The 27656-nt window shown below is 33.1% G+C and overlaps 2 protein-coding genes across 2 annotated transcripts in view; one reads left to right on the top strand and one right to left on the bottom strand.

The window, feature by feature from the left end:
• Positions 1-809: 809 nt before the first annotated feature.
• Positions 810-27656, bottom strand: part of KLHL18 (Kelch like family member 18) — a 28131-nt gene continuing 1284 nt past the window's right edge. The window contains exons 4-11 of the mRNA XM_072535356.1: positions 26578-26718; positions 24341-24529; positions 22138-22308; positions 17919-18275; positions 17380-17546; positions 15179-15290; positions 11463-11570; positions 810-3457 (exon numbers count right to left, since the gene is read on the bottom strand). Of these exons, the coding sequence (XP_072391457.1) occupies positions 3247-3457; positions 11463-11570; positions 15179-15290; positions 17380-17546; positions 17919-18275; positions 22138-22308; positions 24341-24529; positions 26578-26718 (1456 nt within the window). The 3' untranslated portion in view covers positions 810-3246. The remainder of the gene's footprint in view (positions 3458-11462; positions 11571-15178; positions 15291-17379; positions 17547-17918; positions 18276-22137; positions 22309-24340; positions 24530-26577; positions 26719-27656) is intronic.
• On the top strand, positions 3965-8085 carry LOC140443864 (uncharacterized). Its single transcript, XM_072535355.1, has 2 exons — positions 3965-4713; positions 5774-8085. Exons 1-2 carry the CDS (start codon positions 4608-4610, stop codon positions 7846-7848), a joined length of 2181 nt encoding a protein of 726 aa, XP_072391456.1. The 5' UTR covers positions 3965-4607; the 3' UTR covers positions 7849-8085.

Raw genomic sequence — 27656 nt, 5'->3', positions numbered from 1 at the left:
AAGCCAGCTACAAACAATATGTAGTAGACACTATAATGGCGAAACAAGGACGCATTGTATTACGTTTTCCTCCATACCACCCTGAACTAAATCCTATTGAAAACATTTGGGGGAGTAGTTAAAAATCATGTCGCTTCAAAGAAAGTTTAAAATATCCGATGTTAGGCAGATAGCCGAAGAATTCAACAAACTCGGAGCAGATGTTGAATTCTTCGGCTATCTAATGTGATGTGCTATCTAATGAGATGTGAACTGTTCGAAGAATCTGCTATAGACAATTAAAACTCTTACGAGAATTATATACTCTTACGTGACTATGTCATTGAAAATATAAACAAAATGCACATAAAAATCATTTTGTTATGCACCGTGCAATTTTTTATTTATGACTCAGTCCAATACTGTAACAATTTCGAGGTTGCAGTCGGAGGTAGAACGTTTCAGTTTGGTTAGTATAATTCCACTTACAATAGAACCTTTCTGCCTTTACGTGAATTTTGACTCCGCCTTCGCGCAGCTCCATGGTCAGGAGTGTTTGCACTATCTCTACTTTAATTTTAAATCTGGACTATGACTGTGTAAATATACGTCGTATTACCTAGTAATCAAGCTGCATACTTACCTAGTAACAAGGTGCATAATATCATCTGTAAAGATTCTCATTCAAGTTGCCAGAAAATATGACAAACATCCCTAACGATTAGTCGAAAAGGACTAACTTTTTGGATGGAGGTACAAAATAAGGAAATGCCCAAAATTAAAGTAACAAAGAGAGGAATAATATAAAGAGCATGTAATAAAAAATGTCAGAGATTGAAATTTGAATTTATTGTAATTTAAAAAAAGTTTATAAATTATATATTTTAATATAACTTACAATATAAATTTATATATATAATCACAATACTGTCAATTCTGTAAAAACGTAGTCTTTAAATTGATTTGAAACCGAACATTTTAAAATGTTTAGTTTTTAGGTTTTTTTGACGCTAATATCCAAAAAACTTTTTATAATTTGTTAAAGCTTATATTATGATCAAGTTTAAACGATATAAAAGTTATCTCATCCTAAATAAGACATGAGTAGTAAAAGTTAGGAAATAAATAAAATATGATTAATACATAATGTAGCTCAGAAATCACAGGTAATTTTTCTAATACGTGCTTCGCGTCTTTGCTAAACAGATTCCATAACTCCTCTATCATAGCTATGTTCGACATTCTAATTCTATTGGAAAGCCATTGAATCTTAGTTAGAACGACAAGCGTTAAAATCAATGTAGCTAAGTCCTATCCTAATTTAGGATCATTTGTTTTGTGTGAGCCGATCTCTCCCGCCGTGAAACCGCAGTAAATTTTACTGGAGTGTCCTCGGTATAGTAGGCATATATAGTAGGTATATATAGACAATAAAGATTGTAAGATACTTTAAAGGCATGGTAATAATTAGTAAATATAAAAAAAATTTCATCGTACTTCTTCTTCTTTTTATGTAAACATGACTGTCTGTTTTTCAATGGGTCTCCAGTAAGTTGTCGTTCCATCGTTTTCGTGGTCTTCCTATTGGGAAACCGTCCCTTGCAGTCTTTACTGCTTACTCTATTTGTTGTCATTCGGCTTATATGATCGTTCCATTTTACTATTCTATTACCCAGTCCTTGATGTTCTCCATCTTGCATCTACGTCGTATGTTCTAGCTCTGTCCCATAGTGTTTTACCATTTTCAAGCGTTTTCATCTTTGCTGTTTCTAATATCCTTTTTGTCCTGTCTGTATCAAGTCGTGTTTTTGCCGCGTATGTCATTATTGATCTGGTGACTATTTTGTAAATTCTGCCTTTCATTTCTTTCCCGATACTTTTATTTCTCCATGTTGTTTCATTCAGGCAACTTGCGGCTCTGTTTGCTCTATTCACTTGATCGTCCACTGTTTCGAGCTTTCCGTAGCTAGATAATGTGATGCCTAGATATTTAAACTCCATCACTTGTTCTATTATCTGACCTTCCAGCTCCAATTTACATCTTAGTAAATTTGCTGTTATACCCATGCATTTTGTCGTTTTTGGGGAAATTAGCACGTTAAATTTTCTGGTGGTTTATTAAATTGGTGCAGCATACATTGTAAATCATCTTTACTTTGAGAGAGTAGTATTGCGTCGTCTGCATAGCAGATTATTTTAACTTGTTTTTCTCCTTTGGTATCCTTTTTTAGTTCTTATTTTTTATTATTTCATCCATAATCAGGTTGAACAATAGACGACTCAAGGAATTTCCCTGTCTTATCCCATTGCCAGTTTCAATAGGGTCAGTTAGTTCTTCTTCTACTTTTACTTTATTGTGTTGTTTTGGTAGATATTTATATCAATATATCATCATACTTATATTGCATAAATGTACCAAATAATTGTATAACCCTAAATACTACTATGCCAACGACACTTTGAGGTTAAGGCGTAATTAATAAAAATTTTTTTCCAGAATTAGCAGTTAGTTGATATAAATGCATGTTCCTATTAAAACAAAACATAAAATCGGTAGCGACCACTACCCCATTATAATTTCGTTGCCACACCAGAAAACCGTAAACAGTGAACCGAGTATCTTACAGTGGAATATTAAAAAAGCTGATTGGATTAACTTTACCAAAAAAATCGACCAAGATATTAACGAAACCAACTTCATACCATTAAAAGACACTAACGACTTTTTAAGTACATTTAAAGAAACTATCACAGTCGTCGCAGAGTAGTATGTAGAAAAAAAAAACATTCTAAAAAAGCATAAACCTTTTAGTTTATGACCTTTTATAACCTTTTAGAATATTTGTTTATCTGGTTTTGGGTTTTGGTTCACTTCCTGATGGCGCATATTATTCGAATGATCTCGAGGACGTGCACTTTCCACGTAATAGATACTCTAATAATCCTTTCATGGATTTGCTCATAGCTTTTCAGGTTATTTTCACGTATTAATAAATTATTTTTAATGAAAAAAGTTTAAAGTTAATATTATATCCAAACCATCGGAAAGTACTATTGTATTAGGGTATATTGTTATAACTATAACAAACCTCTGTTACCAGGGGACTCGCTAACACTTTAAATACAGTCGCGAGTAGAAATGCAGATCTTTTGAAAGTGTATGTAATCTTAAAAATTTCGTTAGTTCATAAAACGGTAAAATAAACAATTTAAAAAGTACGTTTTGAATATTGATAGTAAAAATATGGCTTCATTAAATTATATATTTCACGGTATAGAAATCACTCCTAAGCCGACTCCACCTTCATGTGCTATCATGTCAGCTGCATAGGTCCATTTATCACTCTTTGGATCATATACTTCCACCGTTACAAGATTAGATATACCATCATATCCACCTACTGCCCACAGTTTACCCATGTTGGCTGTTAGAGCTACTCGACTCCTTTGAGCGTTCATCGGTGCTACATATACCCACCTAAATAAAGAAAATTTTGAATTACTTACAAAATATAAATAATGATATAGTGTAACACGCCAGTTATAATATTTTACACCAGACAGTTATTTAACTTACCAATATGTATAAGATTTCTCCAAGTGCTAACACGAGTATATTTGATTCGATTACAGTATTTTTTTCTATATTACGTACATTTTTATAGCTATGTTCTGCCTTTAACGGATTTTGCGATTTTGGCGGTAAATATTTTCAGGTTAAGGCACTATTGCCGTCTAGAATGCTAAAAATGCACATTTCCAACAATATTTTGTATCTCATTTATTATATATGGCAATTAAACGTCTTTTATATTATTATACAACTTTTGAAGATTACAAAAAGTTTTTTTCCGTTTTTTTTTGCCATTGTTCGTGTATTTTAAAGAAGGCGTCAAAAATTTTTCGTCCAAAAATTATTTCTCTATGACGGACAGTTAATCTCTGGAATGGCAAAATATAAAATTGGAGAAGGATTTTAAAAAAGAAGTGCCCTTACGTGATAGTTTACCAGAAAAATTGAAAATTCTTAAAAAAGCAAAATGGGGGACATTTGAAAAAATTGTTCAAAACTTTCTTCACTTTTTTCAGTCACAAAAGTTTTATTATTTTGTTTCTTGTCAAATTGTGATAAACTATCATAGAGAAAACCAAAACAAACAAAATTCATCAAGGTTTATTGAAATCGACCGACTAGATTAGGAGGCTGGGAGATTTTAGATTTTGAGAAAAACTACGTTTTTAAAATTGGCGGACAGTTAATGTCCGGATCTAGCTGGTCGGTTTTAATAAACCTTAATCTGTACCGTAGAGGTAAAGGGTAGTAACTCCATTTTTTTCTAATTTGGACTTAATACTTTGGCTAAGCTTAAAATGTTCCAATCTTATTTGTGGCAAAAGATGGTATGTGAAGTATTACTGGTGGCCTAGATATTCTTATAAGAAAAAGTAGTATATCCTTTGGAGAACGAGGTAAAGCATAGTAACTCCATCCGCTGTCGGATTTGTTTATCGAGCAGGCTATTTCGCGCGCGGTAAACAGCAGTATCTCCAGACAAGTGTTAGTCACCTTGATTGACAGAGCGTTTTACTTGATAGATAGTTGACAGTTACAAAAAATAAAAGCAAAAATGAATTCCAAAGACTCTAAAACTTTGGAAAATTTAAAAAACATGGTTGGATCGAGGATATGTGCGATTGTGGAAAAAGCAAAAGCTGAAAATTTGACCGTAGACGGTAAGTGAGGTTAAGTTTTAATTTTTATATAATCTTATAACACTAGGAAATTGTTAACATGTTCTAAAAATGTTGGTTTGTCACGTTTTATATAGTAGGTGTTTACTTGTTCTTGCTCTTTAGAGTCTTTATAGTTTGGGCATTTGAAAATATTGCTGTTGTAAGAGTTCTGACCGGTAGATATTATGTTGTTTTATTCACTGCCCAATTCTCAGATGCATAAGTACATTTATTGCTCCTTTTTTAAAGTAATTGAAATTCTTAATCTTCAACAAATATTTGTAAAATCTAATACTAATACAAAATTAATATAACCAGTAAGGGGAAAGGAACAAAAATGCACAATTTTGACGCCTTTCAAAATTTTCTATGTATTTTAAATGTTATCGTTTATTTCGAATCCTGAGAAAACTAATAAGTATTTTTAACAAATTTAAACGCAAAATGAAAGGGCCGAAAGTCCCTTAGAATGAATAAAAATTTGTTTTGAATGAGATATTTCAAATTCAAAATCACACTACATTTTCTCTTCGTTTTTCACCCCCGTAACTTATTAAAATAAACATTATAGAAGTTTTCAGGGACTGTCGTCCCTCGGTAATAAAGGTAATCTTCCATTCTGAGTTTAAATTTTTCAGAAATACTTATTAGTTTTCTCAGAATTCTAAAAAAAATGAATCCCATTTAAATATCATTGAAGTCGAAAGTTCGTACCCATCCCCTTAAGTAGTATTTTTGTAGTAACTGGTATTGTATTATCTTTCTAAGAAAACATCAACCTGCAAAATAGTGAACTTGCTGCTTTTTTTGAGAATCACACAACAGTGCCTCTAATCCATTTTTTGCTTTATTCTGTGTATTGTTCTGAAGTTATTTTCTTGTGGTATCTTATGTAATTTATTATTTTAAATGGAAATAAAGCCACAATTTATTTTTAAATAAATTCATTTAAAAATAAATTGTGGCTTTATTCCCATTTAATATAATAAATTATTCTGTGTACTGTTAACAGTTCGACAGATAGAGAAGATTAAATAAAAATAAATTTTTTTATTTACAGAATCGACGAACGCCTCTGATATTGCTCAAGCTTCAACAAGCCGTGCTCAAAATTGCAATTATTTGTCTAATTTAACTGAAGAATGTGTTAGCGATGATGATAGCGTAAAAGACCCCGATTACACAGACGATGATGGAGAAAATATGGACAGCAATAACAATAGCTACAGTAGCAATTATTTGGTAGACAATAATGGTGAATTGGAAGCAGATGATGATGAAGATGTTCAACTTGACAAAAACTTGACTGAAAATGAAACGGAAACTAATAACCAAATCAAAAAGAAAAGACGTCATAAGAAACCAGAAACTTGGAAAGTAACAAAAAGAGTAGAGGCAACATTAGGAGGAAAGGAACACATCAATAAATCAGGTAAAATTGTAAAAGCTAAAGCAATGAAGCCCCCTTGCCCTCCTTGTCGACTAAAATGTTCAGAAAAAATAGCAGAAGCTGTAAGACAGCAAATTTTTGAGAATTATTGGTGTAACACAAAAAATTGGGAGTTAAAGCGTCAATTTGTGCGCTCGCATATCACTCCGAAGAGTGTAATACGTCGTAGACCTAAAAACCATTCTAAAAGGCCGAGAGAAGTCAGCATTTCTTATAATTTTGATATAAAGTTAGATGGAGGTGTAAAAAAAATTGACGTATGTAAAAAATTTTTTTTAAACACTCTAAATATTTCAGAAACAGTTGTACGTAACGTTCTAAAAAACGACAATATGGGAGGCTTTGTGGCACAAGACCATAGGGGAAGGCATGAACCAATTAATAAAACACCAGAAGCGGTTTTGGATCGAGTACGAGAGCACATTAAGTCGTTTCCGTGCTACGAAAGTCATTATTCTCGATCCAAAACTGTCAAGAAATATCTAGGACCAGAATTGAGCCGTGAAAAAATGTACAAATTATATACCTTAAAGTGTGAAGAAGACCACATTCCAAATAATGAAATTGTTAAATTATGGCTGTATAAAAAAATTTTCAATAATGATTTTAATTTAGCATTTAAATCGGTTTCCGTGGATACTTGTGATAGTTGCGATCGGTTTATGCTACAATTAAAAAACTGTTCCGAGCAAGAAACAATAACATTACGGCGAAATTATGAACAACATCTTCAAGAAGCAGAAAGTCGATACAAAATGAAAGCAAACGATAAATATGAAAGCAAAAAATCAGCTGGAAAAACTAAAATTATAATGTGTGATTTGCAGAAATGCTTGCCTACGCCCTGTTTGACAAATAACCAAAGTTTCTACAAGCTGAAATTATGGACTATAAATTTCACGATATACGACGCCACAGAAAATAAATCGTATTGCCTTATCTGGGACGAATCCGAAGCTGGAAGGGGTGGCCATGAAATTGCCTCGGCATTAACTAAATGGGCTATGACAGTTCTATCACAAACTGATGTGGAAGAATTGGTTATTTGGTCAGATAATTGCCCTAGTCAAAACCGCAATGTTATGGTAATGATGAGCTACTTTTGGCTTTTCAACATCTGCCCTAATTTAAAAGTAGTTAACCATAAATATTTACTGAGAGGACACACTCATTTAGAAGCTGACCAAGTGCACGCTATAATTGAAAGATCTGTAAAAAAACAGCCAACAATGCAGATCGTAACGCCTTGGGATTGGCAGCAATTAATCAGTTCCGTAGGTGCTCAGGTGATTAAAATGGACAAGGATGACTTCAAAAATTTTGAAGTACTTTACTCTCAATCTCAATCCCCATTCATCAGTAAAAAGAAAAATGCCGACAATAATAATTTCCTCATTTCAAACGTAGTCCAATTCCAAGTAAAAAAAGACACACCGACCATAATTTTTTATAAAGAGGCTTTTGAAGAAATTAGACCCAAAGAATTACACGTCGCTAGAAGAACAGCAACTGCGATCAATCTTCCAGAGCAGTTACCACTACGATATCAAAAACCAAAAGGGATCACACAAAAGAAAAAGGATCACTTACTAATCCTTTTACAATGGATCCCCAGTCAGTTTCAGGAGTTCTATAGAAATTTAGTTGTTACTACAAAAAAAGTTGATGATAGCGATGATGAATAAATGTTTTTTTATCATTTTTTGTGTTTTTGTTTGAATTTATGTAGGCACTTACTATTTTTTACAATGTTTTATCTGCCGGTACATGCCGAGGCAAAAGACCTTAAGTCCCAATATTATGTAATATATAAACAAATTTTTTATCACAGTAGGACAATATTGATTAACTAAAATATAACGTTACAATTATATAAATACATAATTTCATATGTCTTCAGATTAAGAATGGTTGCAATAATTATCTGGAACTCACCTTATTTTCCCATTATCTCAAAACTTCACTAAATGGATATACTACCCTTTACCTCTACGGTACGAAAAAATTGTTCAAAACTTTCTTCACTTTTTTCAGTCACAAAAGTTTTATTATTTTGTTTCTTGTCAAATTGTGATAAACTATCATAGAGAAAACCAAAACAAACAAAATTCATCAAGGTTTATTGAAATCGACCGACTAGATTAGGAGGCTGGGAGATTTTAGATTTTGAGAAAAACTACGTTTTTAAAATTGGCGGACAGTTAGTGTCCGGATCTAGCTGGTCGGTTTTAATAAACCTTAATGCATTTTTGTGTTCTGGTTTTATCTATGATAATTTCCACAATTTGACAAAAAAAACGTAATAATAAAACTTGTAACTGAAAAAAGTCGAAAAAAGGTCAATTTTTGAACAATTTTTTTGAAATGTCCGATATTTTGATGAATTATATTATCACGTAAGGGTACTTCTTTTTCAAAATTCTTCTCGAATTTTATATTTCAGATTTGCCGATGGCATGCACTACAAAATGCTCAAAAAAAAGTCCATTTAAATTTGCAGCTCTTCTTCTAATAAGCGGTAGCGTTAAGGCGTTAATTCTTGCAGAAACAAACGACGATGATTGTTCTCATTTTCGTTCAAATTTGGAAAATTGAGTCTAAATAGAGAGTACGCACTGATGGCTGCAATATCCAACAAAGTGAAAAAAACTGAGAGCGGCCATCTTCGTGTCGATCGCTTCGACGTATATTTTCTCGCCATCTGGTCTAAAGTATCAACATCTCCCTTAGTCTTATTATAAAAAAGATTGATATCTGATTTATTTTTGTATTCGTCGCTTAGGACATCATCAGAATGCTGGGTTGATAGAAAGAGTTGAGATCTTGTAGGCTTCTGACGTGTTGCATAAGAAAGAAGAGTAACTGGTGAGTTTCCGGACTTTGCATCTGAAAATGCAAACATATTTGAATACAATGGTCTTCCTTCCGTTTTCTTAAATACTTCTGGTATATGCCTGCGATTTGTTGGAGAGTGCCAACTAAAGTCAAACCGAAGTATTTGTATAGATCTTCTGCAAGCTCCACAGAAGTGTAATATCTGTCTGTCGTTACGTTACGTCTAGAGTTTCGAATCGGAGACAGTAATCTTTTTACTATTCCCTGCGGACTACTAGATGCTGGTGTGCTGCCTTCATATTTTCCTGAATAAACCTCCATACGCAAAACGTAATGAGTTGAATAATCTGCAAGTATTCGTATAAGAACACCATATTTACCACGCTTTTCCTTCATGAAAACTTTGAACGGACATCTGATCCAAAATAAAGATAACATTTCGTCTATTACGACGTTCATACCTGGTGTAAAATATTTCGAAAATGTATCGTTCAGCAAATCAAACATTTTACGTAAGGGTGCAAACTTGTCTGCCTGTTTCCTCTCAGCTCTGGTGGTTTTATCGTCAAATCTTAAAATTTTTGTCACTTCTCGGAATCTGTTCCGACAAATCTTGGCAATATAAGATGACCTGCAGAATTTTTTTGACCACAAATCGTGATAATCTAAGTTAGTGTCATCATTAGCTCGCATCAAAATGAAAATACCAAGTAAAGCTAAAATCTCGGTATCATCTGTTTTTGGTACGCTTTTACGTTCAGCTTCTTCATTGATATACCACACAAGATTTTGCTGTATTTGCGAAGTAAAGAATTTTCAATATATTTTCTACTTTGCCTTCGTGTCTAAGTATCGGTTGCTTACGAAAAATGTTTGGTGCAGCTCGCCGCAAAGGGCGTGGTGGGTTGGCTAAGTAGATTCTTCCTGACTTTGATTTATATACATGTGGCGTGTCACAGTTTTCATTAATTGTGTCGAAACTGGAACTATTCTCAGTTGAATTTTCAATGTCGTCGTCTTTTTTGAACACTTCAATGTGGTCTTCGTCTTCACTTACGTCTCAGTCACTGTTGCCGGAACTAATGTCTGACCGAACCTCAAAATCAGAGAGGTTTGCCTCCACTTCTAATACTTTTTACGTTAAATATTGATTCATTTTCAATTTTCTTTACACATACACTATATACGAAAAATTATTCAAACTGCGCTAAACCAACGGCTAAACGAAACAGAAACGCGAGACAACTTAACACGGCAGAGGCAGTTCAAATACTGCAAAATATAACTTCAACGTAACTGTTTACTTGTATTTACGACGTTGTCAGCCTAAACTACCGAGCAGTCTAGATTACTGACAGTTACATAATGAACCAACGGGGGTTATTTATAATCCGCCGTAAAGTTTTTATGAATGTAAGAGGAAATGAATTAAATTATAAAAATGCTAATTAAGGCATCTAATAGCGCAGTAGTATGCCGACAACTACTAATTATTTGAGATTTTTAGGAACAAAGGTATTTAGAAAATCGTATGTAATGCAATGTTGTGCATACTTTTTACCTAGCCTTGGTCCTTCTAGGGTTAATAAACAGGAACAATGGAAAAAAATTGTAATCTTCAAAAGTTATATAATATAAAAAAGTTTGATTGTCGTATATAAAGATACAAAAAAATATGTTGAAAATGTCTCCTTTTTAGCATTCTAGACCCTAATAGTACCTTAAGTGAGTAAAGTGGTAACTAAACAGTGTTTGAAGCACCTGCTTTGATTTTTTTTCTTTTCAAAACTACCTGCTATTTTTTAAGGTAAGGTTTTATTTTTTTATATAAATGTACTTGTAGTCCCTAAGTTACTGAAAACTTGCTGAATTCTATCTGTTCTAGATAAATATATTTAACACATATATTTCTACAATTTTCAACAAGTTTACGTATAACTAACTGTAGTTAGCAGTTGAATTAATTTTATTAATCGATTTAACAGTTATTTGACAACTGTCCAATCACTAAAGTTGCTTTTTAGGTGTGTAGTAAAATGTCGAAACTTAGAAAATACGCTTAAGCGTTCTAAAAGAACGCTTAAGCATCTGAACGAGACATAAAAAACTGGTTTACAAATATTGAAAACTACATCTAGAAGGTCTAACTGATCTATCAAGAATTTTTAATGGAGATGAGTCAGGATTTCAAGTGTGTCCATCTACAGGAAAAGTACACTCTAAATGAGGTGTGGACAGAGTGTTTTGTACCTCCACCTAATTGAACATAATATTAAGCTTCCAGTCATGATTTTTGTAGATTGGCACAAAAGTCACTAAGTTATCAGTTAAGTCTATTGTGTAATGAACTGCAAATTGAAGGAAATGCACTTTTTCCTAACGCCTCAAGGATTTTACAACCATGTGAAATTTTAGTGGACTAACGTACACAAAGTAAACTAATTTATAGGTACTGTTTACTTACTTATTAGTGGCTGGATCAAACATTTCCACAGTTTGAAGAAATGAACTTCCGTCGTATCCACCACATGCGAATAATTTCCCACCTAGCATTGCGACACCCAATCTACACCTAGAAAAGAATTATATATAGAAAAAACTTTTTTTTTTAGTCTAAGAATGAGTAGTTTGAAAATAGCTAAAATAGGCCACATTCAGTCAAATAAGGTTTGAACGATACTATTAAACGATACTAGGAATAACCTTTTATTCCGACATGCATCTACAGTTCACCTTTGAAAACACTATCTTTTTCACTCTTTACCTAGAGAAAGTAAAAGATTGCATTTCATTTCAAATCGAATTCCACCATTCACCTTTTGAAAGGTGAACTATAGATGCATGTCGGAATAAAAGATTATTCCTAGTATCGTTCAATAGCCTCTAGTAAGAGGCTGTGAATTTGCGGATCACCTGATTCGCTATCGAAAAGAGGTCTCCCGACTTCTTGTTGCTTCGTATAGATGTCGCTGCTAACATACCAGGCATGTTATTTTTATTATAATGGCCAAATACTAGACTGCATTTCATTTCAGTTTGAACTTCCACAAATATTGTTGATGAGTGTGAGAAGACATATATATATATATATATATATATATATATATATATATATATATATATATATATATATATATATATATATATATATATATATATATATATATATATGTCTTCTAGCTTTTGCGTTATTTTGCCGTATTTCAAATAAATAAAATAATTTCAAATCTTAACCTTCCGCCGGTAACGTAACGTGAATTCTCGTAACATAGTTAGTAACGTCGGTCTACGACACCGACTTCTTTAATAATGAATATCTTAGGTTATGATTTTCTGTTAATATTTTGATGTGACTAAATATTTAATATAACTATATTTAAATAACAATATAGTAAGAAATGATCAATATTTATTTATTTTCGAGAAAAAATGCACATTAAAAAAAATTGGCTTCTTTTAGGTACTAACATAATTGACAAACAATTTACAAAAACATGTCAAGTTTTTGAATACAAAATATCAACAAACATACGGACAAAGGAAGAAATGTCACAAAAAAAAAATAAAATTATTCAACAGATGTCCAACATAAACTGAAACTATTGTCCGTTTGCTTCCTCATTTTCTTCTACACTGCACACAACGCATAATGTTCCAAACAAATATATTTGTCACACTGCCTACAAAGAAACCGAGTTTTGCGTATTTTCTTACTACTGCAGAACGTATATCTTCCATACACATTATTCTGGATAGGTTGATTTCTTGTCTGCATGCCACAAATTTCCACTAACCTCATACGAATTGTCCTTGGAATATTTTGTTCTAGGGCTCGTCTGCGAATATGTTCGTCAATAACTTTCGTCTACGACTGCTTGTGTCTGTATGCGATTTGTATATAATGTAGGAATTTATCCCAGCGACATCTAAACAACTGTAAAAAATGATCATTGGCCAGCGACGGGTTGCTCTAGCGCAATTGTATGCCGCGCAGAGTTTGTCCAGGACATCCACGCCTCCTTTAGTCTTATTATAATCTATGATTATTTCTGGTTTATCTGTTGCATTAACAATGTTGTTGACGTAATGCATAGTAGATAACACTAAAACATTTTGGTACATACGAAACATACGATACAAGGGTACACTTCTCTTGAAATGCGAACATACTGGTTTTTTCTGGCCTTTGTTGTGTTAGCACTAGAGGAATTTGAGGTTTATTCTTTCGTAACGTTCCTACAACAGTTAGACGATGTTCACGTTGAAGTAATCGCGCGAGATGAACGCTTGTGAAAAAATTATCCATGGTAACGTTCCTTCCCGTTCCCCAAATCGGTTCACACAGACGAGGTACAAGTGACCAACATATACTTCCATCTTGGACGTATAATACATCTCAGCGTCTGCTAAAGCATATATTTTTATACCGTAATGATTTAGTTTATTCGGTATGTAAATCCTGAATGAACATTTGCCGCGAAAGGCTTCTAACTTCATCTATCGTAGTATATGCTGAAAAATTGTAATGCTTCGGTAGATTAGAATGAAAAGCTTAAAAAATCTCACGTATCGCGGTCAACTTGTCGAATTCTTGCCTTTGTATTCTACTACTTTTGTCATCGAACCGAATGTGTCTGAAAATGAACTGGAACCTCTTTAGCGACATCTTAAGACGATAAATCTCCATTGACCTTCCATCTGTTCTAAATAAATCATCAGCATTCTGATGATTGCTTTTGTTAGCGCCAGATATGTACAACAGCCCAAACAGAGCTTTTAATTCTATAAGATCAATTGGCCTAGCCGTTCTGTTATTGACTGTGGCATAGCGTTTCAATGCTATGAAATTATTGGCGCATTCTACTATTTTTTTTCTAAAATATGTGTAGTGACAAAACATTCCCAAATCTCTTTTATCACCAATTTTTGCCTAATATCACCTTTTGGTCCTGCCAGATTGAGTAGAAGATTTTCTGTACGAGATCGAACGTTACGATGAAATTCACGATGTTTCCTCCACCTTGTTCCATCTTTCCCAAACAAACGTGGTATGCGCGGTATTACTTCTACTGGTACATAATTTTCGACATATTCTTTATCACAGAAATCCTCCTCTGAATTGGCATCATATTCTAGAACTTCTGAACAATCATCTTGCAAACTTGCATCGTCATCTTCTGGTTCCGGTTCGGAATTAGCAACAATTTGGTCAAAAAGTTGTTGCAACCTGATTTGTTCTCTTTCGTAAGCCATATTCACATACAACTCTTAAAATGATTATCTATTATATAAAACTGTCTATGGACCAAAAACGACAAAAACTTACCGTTGAGTATAACACAAATGGTAACCTCGGTCGCTCACACCGTCAGGTCGAATAACATTTTTTGAAGACTGAATAGCGTGACGAGGATTCGAAAGCTACCTGGCCGCGCGGACAAAAAAATATGCGCGTTTGAGGTTTAGCGCGAAAAATCTACTATGTCGGTGTCAGGGACCGTACGTTACCACTCGAAGGTTAATATTTAATTATTGCAAAAAAATCTCATGTGGGATTCGAACCCTGAGCGTCCGCGTGAAAGTACGATATTCTCACCACTAAACCACCAAACTTGGATAATTCTGTATTAACAAGAGTGTATGAGACTTCTCAAATCATAGTAGAAATTATTCTTGATGAATAATTTAATTTTTAATTAAAAAATTACGACTAATTACATTTGCTTCAATCATTGTTTACTTCATGCGGAATTAAAAAAATTATGTTCGACGTCATACGTATAATTACGACTGAAGTCAACTAGCTCATAAGCAAACGTCTAAAGGTGGGAAACTATCGATAGTCATAATGTAATGTAAAGTAAATTATAGGTTTCTATAAATAATTCCCCACCTCTACTAATTTCATCTCTTTTTATTCCACGTATTATGTTTTCTATCTTTTGCGTTATTTTGCCGGTTCTTAAGGCACTTATCACTGTATACAGTATATATCTCGTTTTTTTTCAAATTATGATTTAAAGAAATCAGACTATTGTATACAAGTTGGGATAAGTAATATTTATTTTGACCACCTTGACTAATCTTCTAAAAGAAGGAATGCTTATTAAAAGGGCTGCTCTAATTAGGATTTTTTTTTTCGAAGGTTCTATATTATATTTTATATAAAAAGTTAATTACCTTTTAGTGAGCATTGGTGGAGCTTCGGTCCAGGTATTAGTTGCTGGATTATACCTCTCTACTGAATCGAATATTGACAGGCCATCATGGCCACCTAAAGCGTATATGTAACCTGCAAAACACACTTACGGTAAAAAAGAGTAAAATAATAATCGTTGAAATTAACAGTTTTCTCTTTTAGAGGTTATTTTAATTTTATCAACGCCTATTGTGTCAAATGTTATGCTGGCAGTATAAATAAAATAGGTAATGCATCGACGGTAACTGAACTTGAACACATAAATGGACCATATATCTTTTCTTCTTTAGGTGCCGTCTTCTTAGCGAAGGTTGGCGATGACCTCTGCAAAGTCTTCCCTATTTTGGGCTTTCCTTATATAAAAGGACCATATATAAAACTACAAAAGGATCCAACAAAATCACTGGAGTATAGAATATATAAAACACAAATTTAAGGAATTCCTAAAAGACTACCAAATAAGAACATTAACACCTCTGTTCAATCACAAATTAGTCCATTAATTTGTAGTCTCGCATTAATATTAATTTCCTGAATTTGTATAGTATCACTGTGTTTTCACGGTGTCTCAACTACAGTTTGTTCAACTTCCTGCAAACTATTGCCAAATATTATTGAGGAAATGCCTGCAATAATTTCCTCGGTTCAAATTATATTTGCCAGCTTTCAAAAGTCAAAAGTTTTTGTTCTATGCAGAGGGCAATACTCCTTGCCTTCTCCTTGCAATAAACTTTCATAGCTCCTCCTAGATATAATACAGGAGTCAGCAAATAACATAACATTTATAAAGAATTTACAGTATTTTCTGCAAAAACTAGCAGAATTAGAGTATAATCCTAACAATACGCCAGTCCATTTCGACCAGCCGCTTCATCAATGTACCATTGGAAAAAACTTATTTTTAACTAGACAATGATTTTTATAAACAAGATTTCGGATTAGCCATGGGCCTCCTGGAGCAGAAATACTCAATAAATTTTTAATGGGCATTCACTGTAAATAAGAATCAATCACATTCACAATGGAAAAAGAAAACAAGAAAACGCAACCTTTTCTGGACGTGTTAACCACACAGGAGGATACAGGATACATAACCAAAATCTACAGAAAACCAACCCGCACTTATACTTAAATTATCACTCAAAGCACAACCCAAAAAATTAAAAAAAAAAGTCAACAAATCATTATATAATAGAACCCAAAACACTTACTCCAACGAAAATGCATTTCAAGAAGAACAAACCTGTTAACAAAGGTCTTACCAAAAAATAATTATCCATTGCCATTTATAAAAAAGGAATTTTACAAGATTGAATAAAATATAAACAAGACAACACCAAGTACAATCCAAAAACTCTCACAAGAGGTGATTTGAAGATGATAGGAAATAAATACAAAATTACAACATTCAAAAAACCAACACACTGAGATCTATTTTGTCTAAAACCAAACCAAACAACGCAGAAGAGAGATCAAAGAACTGTATTTATAAAATACCTTGTAAATGTAAATGTAACAATTTTTATTTGGGGCAAACCTCACGACCAATAAATGTTAAGACAAATGAGCATGAAAAACAGAGACTTTCACAGATTCCAGATATGCAAAACATGCTTGAGACGATGTGCATGGGGTACAATGGGAGAATGCAGCAATAGTCGTAAAAAAACAGAGAGCAAAAAGAGAAACATGAAAGAATCATCTTTGATCTTTGAAGAAATCAGAATTTGGTATCAATTTGGGGGTACAAGATCACCCTCAGAATTTCAACACAAAAACGAGTTGCCTACAAAATCGACGTTAAGTAAATCAACTCTCAAATTGTCTGCTACAAAACCTTAATTGATAAATATCTATAGGTTAATACATCTCGAGAAAATCAAAATCATATATGTGGTTCAATCCCATATAAATACAATATTTAACGGTAACTGAAGAATATATAAATGATTTTTTAAAGAATAAAAATGATAAAAGAGAGTACAGTTAAAATTGAAACATAAAATTAATTCACGTAACCAGACTCACGTGTAGATTTAAAATAACTTGGTACAAATCGTAATTTTATTGCAAGCTCGGTGATCAAATATTGTTATGAGATTAGTAAATTGGCAAAATATTTCAGTATTCTTAGTTCATGTGTGGTCACATAACATATTTAAGTATTATTTTTTCATCATACCTTGACAGGCAATGACTGCACCTGCACTTCTCGACTTATTCATTGGTGCCAAAGAACACCAAGAATTGGTACTTGGATGGTATCTCTCCACTGAATTCAAAGAAGTCACGCCGTCATATCCGCCACATACATATATAATGTCACCTAATGCGGTTGCTCCTAGGGCGCTAAAATTTATAAGTTATTAAAATTTATAAAAAATATGTTAACATCAGTATTTATATTTAAAAATTGAAACATGTAAACATGTTTTACGTTGGCGCTAGTGTCTTTCGTTGATTCAGATAGGAATAAAAATAAAACATTCTCAAATTCATTTGAGGAAACAGATTTTGAATTTATTCTTACTTTTATGTTTTGTTAGGGTGTAAACCAATTGTGGTTGGTTTTCTATTGCGTGTGTTTGCTCTCATATTACGGAAAATGCTTTATTTTCTAATAACCATTTTTTGAACGGAAGAAACTTTTCTCATGGTAGACGTATATTAATGGAATATAACTAAAAGATTGCATTTAAGTAATTATTACTATTGTCATACCTTCTTTTACAAATCATCGGCGCAACAGTTGCCCATTCTTTCCTAATCGCATCATAAACTTCAACACTTGCTAAACGGTCTTTTCCATTATAACCTCCAAACGCGAATAATTTACTTTTTATCACAGCCACTCCTAATCTAGACCTCATCATCGACATAGGAGGTGCCATATTCCATTTGTCCTTCTTCGGATCATAATATTCGACTGTCGATAATGAGTCCCCATGTTTGTTTAAGCCACCGACAACATATATGTGACCTTTAATGTCACACACTCTCGGTTCGGTTCGAAAACTCTGTATCAACGCTCGTCGTTCCGGTATTAAGTGAAATGTTAAAGCTTCGTCTACGAGATCCCTAAAATTACAATTTATATTAAAAAAAATTATGTTATGTGATATTTTAGACGTTTATTAAAAATGTTTTAAACTTTGTTAAAAAAAAAAAGGTTAAGGTACTCTGCTAGAACAAGCGATTTCAAAAAATATTTCAAATAAGATAGTTGTAGTCCTACAACAAGTAAAGTCCTCGGATAAGGTCCAGGAATGTCTAGCACATCTGTTTTAAAAGAGGATCCATCGGACTATACGAGACCAGCGGTTCACAAACTTTTTTGGTGGCGGAATCCTATTAAAAGACAGAAGTTTTAACGGACCCGAAACCCTAAAGAACTAAACTAAAAGCAAAACTAGTTTTGTTTATTAATAAACATACAAAAAAAAAGGAAACCTAAGTAAGATTTACTGAGTAAGAAGTAAGTTAGTAAGAAAATCATAAAGTTCATTTAATGAAAAGCATGAAATTGTTTTTTACTCTTCTCCTCATCAACTGGGTAAATAGTCTTAAAGTCTTTCGATCTATGCAATTGTTCTACAATTTTCTAACATAATCTTTCAGGGTATATTACACTTTAATCCTACATTAAATTATAACTTTTTCTTTTTTTTTTCTTTAGTACGTTTCTCTATTATACAATATCCACACACCAACAAGTTGACCCCTCTGTCTTCAATAATAAACAACTCAGCATCATACATATATGAGTGGCTCAGAGGCAAAGGTGCATAACTCCAAAAATTTATTTTACTGGATTAGGGTTAATAAGTGCTAATAATTTCTGTAAAAATCGTGTGCAGAACCAGCCTAAACTTAATTTTTATTGGTTGGTGTCCCCATCTATAAACTGGTTTTCGCACTAACAAAATGTCATAGGAAGCTTGCGGCAAAACTGCCTAAACAACAAAAACATGGCGGATATAAACATGAGCAGTGACGCATCGGAGCCTTTCGGATCCGATTTCAGCGAATAGATAGCAATTATAACCCCAGTTCTTGAAATATCGAGTCTTCAGGTAAGACAGTAACAATATTATTAATATTTAAATATAAAATAAGCAAGATAATCCTTAAATACCCATTTATAAACAAATTTGGCTTAGGCTGTTTTGCCGCAAATTTATTTGTAATATATTTTTTATTATTCTAGACGAAAATAATGATGATTCGAGTGAAAAAAACTCAATAAATGAGTTGTCGAACACTACGAATCAAGACAATGATGAACCAGAAGGCAAATCGCACCAACATTCCAGAAAGAGACTAAGAAATCTTGAGAATCATGCAAGGTATAAAAGGCAGATAGCCAGGGAGAAAGGAGAAGAATATGTCACGGAACAAGGAAAACGTAAAAGTGCTAAAGAACTCGTAGTTGGCCAATGTTCGTACAAAATGAAGTGTCATATGAAAATTTCTAACGAACGAAAGCAAAGCATCTTTAAAAATTACTATTCGCTTAACTGGTCAATGAAAAATGCTTTTTATTCAAGGGCAAATAAAAGTAGAAGACAAAAAGAGGACTTATACCCAATATCAAAATTCACGTAGGTCTAAAACTCGTGTATATACTTTACCGGATGAAAATGGTTATGACCTAGTGGTATCTAATAACTTTTTTTAAAGAAACAGTTTCCATTACATATGGAAAAATTTCATTAGCTTTAGCACGAAAACAAGGGACACCTCTTCAAGATGCAAGGGGCAAACATCCATGTCGATCACGTATCGAGAGTATATGAAAAAAAATGCACAGAAGACTTAAGAAAACCCCTCTCGCTGTTTATGTTTCGCAAAATTTTTAACATCAAGTTTAATTTACATTTTCATGCACCACATAAAGATACTTGTCAAAAGTGTGACAGTCTTAATACTGAAATAAAGTCATCTGATACTTCAGAACAGCGTAAACAGGATGCAAAAGTTGAATTGGAATTAAACCAAAAAAGCACAACCAGTGACAGAAAACAAAAAGCAAAATATAATTAAAGCAAAAGAATCACAGCAAAAAATATTAGTTTTAGTGTTTGTCCTCAGACAACGCTTCCTACTCCTGAGTTAATTATAGGTGTATTTTATTATAAGAGACAACTGTGGACATATAAATTGGGGTCATGATGAAAATATCGCATACCTAGGAGCTCAAGAGATAGCTTCATGCTTAATAAACCACCTTGAGGCGCACTTACTTGACCCAACCAAATATCTAATTTTGTATAGCGATGCTTGTGGGGGCCAGAATCGGAATATAAAGATGGCTTTAATGTTAAGCAATTACCTTCAAAAGTATAAATCGTCACTCAAAGTTATAGAACAAAGATTTTGTGTATCTGGACATAGTTTTAATACATGCAAGATTTTGGGTTGATTGAAAAGGAGAGAAAACACCATAATCGAATTTTTGATCCCGATGATTGGGTTTCCATAATTCAATCGGCCAAAAAAAGAAATCCAAAATTCCAGGTCAAAAGATTGAACTCACTGGAGTTTTTTAGTACCAAGTCCCTTAAGAATAAGATAACAAATAGAAAAGTTAGGTACTATAACTGGCGAAAAAGTTGAATGGCTTAAAATTAAACAGATAAGGTATCTTAAAAACGAACCAAAAAAAATTTATGTAAAATATAGAGCACAGGACATGGGTTTGTTCATGAGGTTGATTTAAGCAAGAAAACCAAAGGCCGCCCATCATCATCTACTGTAATGCACAACCCAGATGTTCTGTATCCAAATGGGGAGCAATAACAAAAGAAAAGGAAAAGGATTTAATGGACTTACTTAAGTTTATTCCGCCTGAGTTCCACAGCTTTTATTCTGGATGATAGATAGTTCTGATGCATTAGATGAGGGCTTAGAAGAAGCAGTTATACATAAAAATTAAAAATATGCACTAGAATAAGTTTTTAGCTAATAAGTTAAAAATTTGTTTTCTGTTTATCTTAATTTTTGTTTTAGACAATTTACTTGTTTTAGTTTTCTTTATGGCAAATGTGCCGAAACATAGCTTAACACACAAGTTTCTCTAGGAATATATTTTTTTGTAACGGCAAATGTGCCTATACTTTTTAAACACAGAATTAAAATTATTAAACCTTGGGTGAGATTTTTCCTTAAATGTTGTTTTAAGACATTAGCTTTTCCTTAAAAAAAAAAAATAAAGTGTTTTTTTATTTAAAGTTAACTTTGACTTGATTTCAAAAACTCCTCTTTGTGGCTTAGTTACCCTTGAGTCTGAGCCACTCATATACCATCTAATTTTTAGGTACCAAATGTTGAATTAAAATATATAGGGCCCTATTAATGTTTCAGTGTATGCTAGTTTCATTAGGTACATGTATTGATGCTTGCCTACTTATAATTAAAATATTTTAAAAAGTCATTCCATGCATACAATTGTTTTACAATGTAACATAATCTTTCAGGGTATATTACACGTTAACACCAACATATTGATGTTTGCTACTGTTACAAGTAATAATAAATAAAACATTTTAACATATTCATTTAACACATTGTTGGGTAGAGTCGCATTAAGACACATACTACAAGTTACATTGACTGCTTTCTTCATACATCCGTCCTAAAAATGTCATTTTACTCAGTTGCTATCTAGGGCCCATATAGAGATTACATTTCAGGGACAACAACCCCCAATTGGGAGTCTTGCGTTGCCATGCAGTATATATGTTTAAAACTTTAACACCATACCAATTTATTATCAAAGATGTAATAAATATCAAATTTATTATAATTTAAAGGGTTTTTGGCTAATGCAATTCTGACAACTGTCAGATTAGTCTCGACTTGCAAGATATAATTATCGACATGCTTAAAACAAACAGTACACACAATGGAAAGAAGGCTCTTAAAAAAAGAAAATACTTACCGGCATTGTATGGAATACCTTATTTGTTCTTCATTTCTAACCCTATCGGTAATGTATAGAGGTGATAATAATGGCAATCTAACTAAGGACAATAATTCTGGCAAGAAATCTTTTCTTATTTCCACATCGTGTTTAACCCATCTCATACAAGCTTCAAAAACCTGTTCTTCGCTAAAAAAAATTTATATAAATGCAAATAATATTAAAAAATATAACAAGATAACGAATAAACGACATAAGCCAAAGCATTCCAAGTTTTTCGAGCATAGTTCTTTCGTCGTTTCTTTATTTGCTCAGTACAGAGAAATAGGTGGCGACTACCAAGGTCTTCTTGAGCCAAGGGCGCAGAACGACGGTTTAATTTATCTGTGAGTGACGTTTCGTTGCGTTGTGCCGTTCATTGGTTTCGTGGTTCCGATCATAGACGTATATATTAACATAGACTGAGCAGTCTGTAGAGATAAGTAACGACACCATCTTTTTTTCGTTGTTCGTTGTGTCTCTGTCTTATATCAAGTAAGTATAGCAGCGTCTCTTTTGGTAAGGGAGAGAAAGAGTGAAGAGTTGTAATGCGCTAGAGAGGGACAGATCGAACAACCGCAAAAGACCTTGTGGTCAGTATGCGCGGCCGGTATGCTCGGTTTATGTTAATATATACATCTATGGTTCTAATAAGACTTGCACTTCAGACACACCGCTATCGTTCGTTTTCTTCATTTTAAGTCGACGACAGTGCCAGGCGGAGAGTTTGACTGGGACGGTGCATCTGACAAAAAATAACGCAGGTGTCCTAAGGACAGACACCTCGCCAAACCGGATTTATGCGCTATGGAAGTCATGGAAAATTGGACATTTCTGATTCGCGCCACGCAAAGAAGCAGCGCAGACATTTGAACGATGTTATTTATATTCCATATATTTCAAAATACACACATGCGCGTCATTAAAAAGAAGCCACCTAAAATTTAATTTTTATGAAGCCTACATGAAATGTATTGTCATTATATGTTTGTGTAATGTTTAAAAATATGTTCTAAAGCAGTATGCAACTATTTTTTAACCAACAAATGTCAAAAAAAAATCATTTCTCCCAAAATGATGATTTTAATAGAAAATTTAAAAAATTAAAATTGTAAATTTTTTCTGTTTTCTTTATAAAAATTACAATAAAGTCGTGCCAACCGACTTATTTCTTACTCTTCGTCTGAGTTGGCCCCAAACATGCTCAATCGGATTCAAATCTGGGCTTTGAGTTGGCCAATTAATGTTTGGCACACCGACAGTTTCCAGGTATTGCGTTACCATTCTGGCTACGTGTGGCCGCGCGTTATCTTGAATGAAAATAATGTTTTCACCAACAAACCCAGCAAAAGGCATTACATGCTCGTCTAGAATTTCGATAATATATCGGTGAGCATTTAACGCTCCTCTATGAATAAACACGAGATCAGTACGGCCTTCGAATAACATGCCTGTCCAAAACATTACCGAGCCTCTTCCAAGCAACACGTGCTCGTCCAATACAAGCAGAATATCGTTTCCCATGTCTTCTGTACGTTTTGATATGACCGTTTGAGCCATAAAGAACCATCCTGGACTCATCACTAAACTAAACATGTTTCCAATCTTTTATCGTTCAATGCTCGTGGTCTCGTTGGTTAACAAAGGTCCTGTTGCTGGGCAACAAGCCCTTAGACCGAATTCCCTCAAACTGCTTCTCACTGTAGAAGTGCTTAATGTCCACCCGTAAGCATTTTGAAAACGGTTTTGGATTGCTCTAGCCGTAAAGAACCGATTTTGCAAAGAAGTGCATTGTAAAAAACGGTCTTCTCTAGCCATCGTGAGATCCAGTCTCTATGAATCGTTGGTGTTTTTTGAACCATACAACGACTGACTCCAAGCTACCTGGCCACTTCTCTTTGACTCATTCCATTATTAATCAAAGTAACAATTTGAACAGATCTAGCAAACCTCTCAGCCATAGTTTAAAATTTAAAAATTGCAAAAGATCAATTCTGTGAACTTATTACCCTTAATTGATCTGTCGGCACCCAGTGGCGGTGACTAAAAGTGTTTCTGCATTGTGGGAGTTTAGTTACAATAGAATAAATTGCATCAACTTAAAATTATTAAAAAATTCTTATAATATTCTAGGTGGCCCCTTTTTAATGACGCGAAGTGTATTTCACGATAAATTAATTACCTTTCAACTCTGAGATCATTTTTACTTAACAAATCTTTTATTTCTGTCACAGAGAGATTTAAATACTCCTCATGTTGGGAAACTTCATGGAAATATGATTCGATATATTTTTCTGCAGAATCTGCCAGTGTGGAACAGCCTAATGAATCTGCAAAATGTCTAAATCCTAATGCGTTCTGTGGGTGAATTCTACAACAAAATAAAAAAATATTTATAATCATGTTTCTACTGATACAAATCATTAACTGTATCCCTCTTTCCTATAACATAATATAATGTCAAAAATATTATGCTAATCACTCACCCATACAATCGTCCAATAGTGATGTATGGTTTTAATCTTTTACATAGAATTTTTAATAGTACATTGTGCTAAATATTATAGAAACTTCTATTATTCTTTCCCTAATAATCGTCTTCCGGGTTTAGAACTTGTCTTTTTTTGACGAACGGTGAGTGGATCCATGTCAAAAATTCGCTATTCTTAAAAGTAAGTTCTTAAGGAGAAGGGCAAAGCTGCCCATACAGTGTACTTTAAGTACTCAATGTACCCGGGGCAAAAACTTACTGCCAGAGCTGGATTCACACACACAGCAAGTCAAGTATTCGAGTTATGTTTCTTAACGTTTTCCCTTTTTTGACTTTTGATGACTTTTTATTTTTTTATACATTAAATATAATATTAAATGCACCATGGTTTCCCTGTAAAGGTCGTGGCATATTATCGTGCACGTTGCATTTCCAGCACAAAGCGTTTAGTTTCCAAAAAATATCATTTAAATTGTTTTAAATATGAACAACGCACACTGTCCGGAACATAGCGTTTCAGACACTTAACGCTTCCGTTCAGCGTATTCGAAAACAATATTTTACTGATGCCGACGGCTACGTAACGGTTTGTAAGGATAATGTGCATTAGATGTTCGTCGTTTTCCCCTTGTTTATTTAGGTATTTGTTTGATTTTGATACAGAGTATGTATTTAAAAAAATAAGTTTCGAGGCTATTTTGTCATTTATGCATGTGTTTTATTGCTTTGTGACAATTAATCACGGAAGTGATAAACAATTAGGACTTTTGTATAGAAGTGATACCTCTTCTTTTTAAAAATAGTTTTTGGTTTGATATGTACTTTTCGTTAAATGTAGTATTTTGTTTTTTAACTGCAGATGAAATTAAATTTAAAACATATTTAAACTGAATCCCATTCATTCTAAAATATCCATAATATTTTTCATCGTCATCAATTAATTCTCTGTATAAAGTCCAGTATTCACATTCCTTCTTCCTTTCTTTTAGCATTGGATGTACTTCAAACCTTCTTTTTAACACAGTTTTTCATTCTTCATCGTTAACTAGAAGAGCAATTGCACATAATTTTTGTCGAGAAAAGCGAGATCATTTCTTCACCTAACCAAACTGAAACATTCTATGTATGAAAGAGTGGAAACGCTACGTGCCCGAAACGCTACGTGCACGATAATATGCCGCGACCTTAACTCTACAATTTCCAAACATTTGTTTTATAATCGTTTTTATTTGGTTCCAATGACCTCGATGGATTCTTGTTGTTCGTTATTCTCAAAATTGCTTTCTAGATTGATTGAAATTACCTGAATGTTGTTTCTAATATAATCTATATCCAGTTTGTTGGATGATCGCTGTTGTTTTATCTGTTTAAACTTAATTCTAATGCAGCCAACAGTAGATTGTGGTCAGATGGAACATCGTCACCAGGAAAAATTTTTACAGATTGTACTGCATTTTTATGTAATGCTCACTGATAGTTCTGTAGTCAATTTGACTTCTTACGATATTATGAGGGGTATTTTCTGGAGATTTCCACAAATATAATATCCATTTAGGTAGTTTCAAAAAGGTATTCATTATATTCTTTGCAAAAATCTGCTAAATAGTCTCTCCTTTCATTTCAATCACCCAGTCCAAAATCCCCAATAATGTTACTTTGTCTGCTTTTTCCTTTAGACCAGTATAAATATGTGATTCCATGGCCTACCTCAATTACAATTTGTTTTGTTGACTACATGCTATACTTAAATCACCCAAATTGTACACATTGGCAAAATGGATGACAAAAGAGTAATAAGGGAGAAAAATGCGGCCCACAATATAAAATCGCTACAGCTAAATCATTCTTTAATGCAAAAATTAATAAATAAGTGCTAACATTAAATAAAAATTTACCTGACGTTAATACTTATAAGTATACATTCTTACCTTTGCAATAAGTAGTTGGCACAGGCATCTCTGACTTTGTTCAATTGTAAATAAGATGCTCCTATCATAACACTCTGTACATTATTTTTATCTAGAGTAACTTTTCCTGTGTAGGCGAAGTTAACCAATGCTTCAAGTGCCCTGCAAAAATATATTTAATATATGGAATTACATACATGTCAACCATTATATCTGTGTTAATGAGCAGTTTTTGAATTCATAGATCAAAAGATGCACTGATGGCTTTCTCTCTCATGGTCACATGCATGTGGCTAAAATTTGACCCACCTATAATGGTCGACATATACCTCTAATAACAGAAAAAAAGAGTTACATTTAACTAGTAATGCATGAGTTCATTAAGATTTTTAGGAAAAGGTAAATTTCTTATCTAGTAAATAGTTTATTTTAAGCATGGACATGGAATCATAAAAGGCATTCATACATTTATATAAGACACAGTGTTTTTTACTTTCTCCAATGTAGATAGTATGCTACACTTACCAAATGGTAAGAATTTGGCATACCTCCCATCTTTTATAGAAAACACAGTATTTTCTTTTAATATGTTAATATTACTATCTGTCGTGGTCATATAATTTAAGTAAATTAATATAATCAAAGCTTCTTCTTCTTTCTGTTATTCTTATAACAGAAACTAACTACTACTATCGCCTGCTTTATTGGCTTGATCCTCACAATACATATTATTAAACCCATATCTCTATCTTTTTATAATAAGCCTTGTTGCTCAGTTAATGATAGTGCTTTGAAACCTTTGTTATGTGTTAAATGCCAAAAATTAATTTAAATTGAAATAATTTTTTTCTGTATACAAACTATCTGTAGAGGACTGAAATCTGTATTAAAAACAAATGTTAAAATTGATCTACGAATTAAACACTTAATTTGTAAAAATTAGTGTATTTATAGCTTGGATTTTGTTTGTTTTATTAGTCTCATATCTAATCACATCTTTGTAATATGTAATAACATTATAAACAGTATAGTTTTGTAAAATTTTGTGCTGACCAGTCAGTAATCTTAAACTTTTGGCTAAGAAAATCACAAGTGCCCAA

Source organism: Diabrotica undecimpunctata, chromosome 6, assembly GCF_040954645.1.
Source record: "Diabrotica undecimpunctata isolate CICGRU chromosome 6, icDiaUnde3, whole genome shotgun sequence".
Classification (NCBI taxonomy): Eukaryota; Metazoa; Arthropoda; class Insecta; order Coleoptera; family Chrysomelidae; genus Diabrotica; species Diabrotica undecimpunctata.
This window is presented reverse-complemented; position numbering and strand designations above follow the sequence as displayed.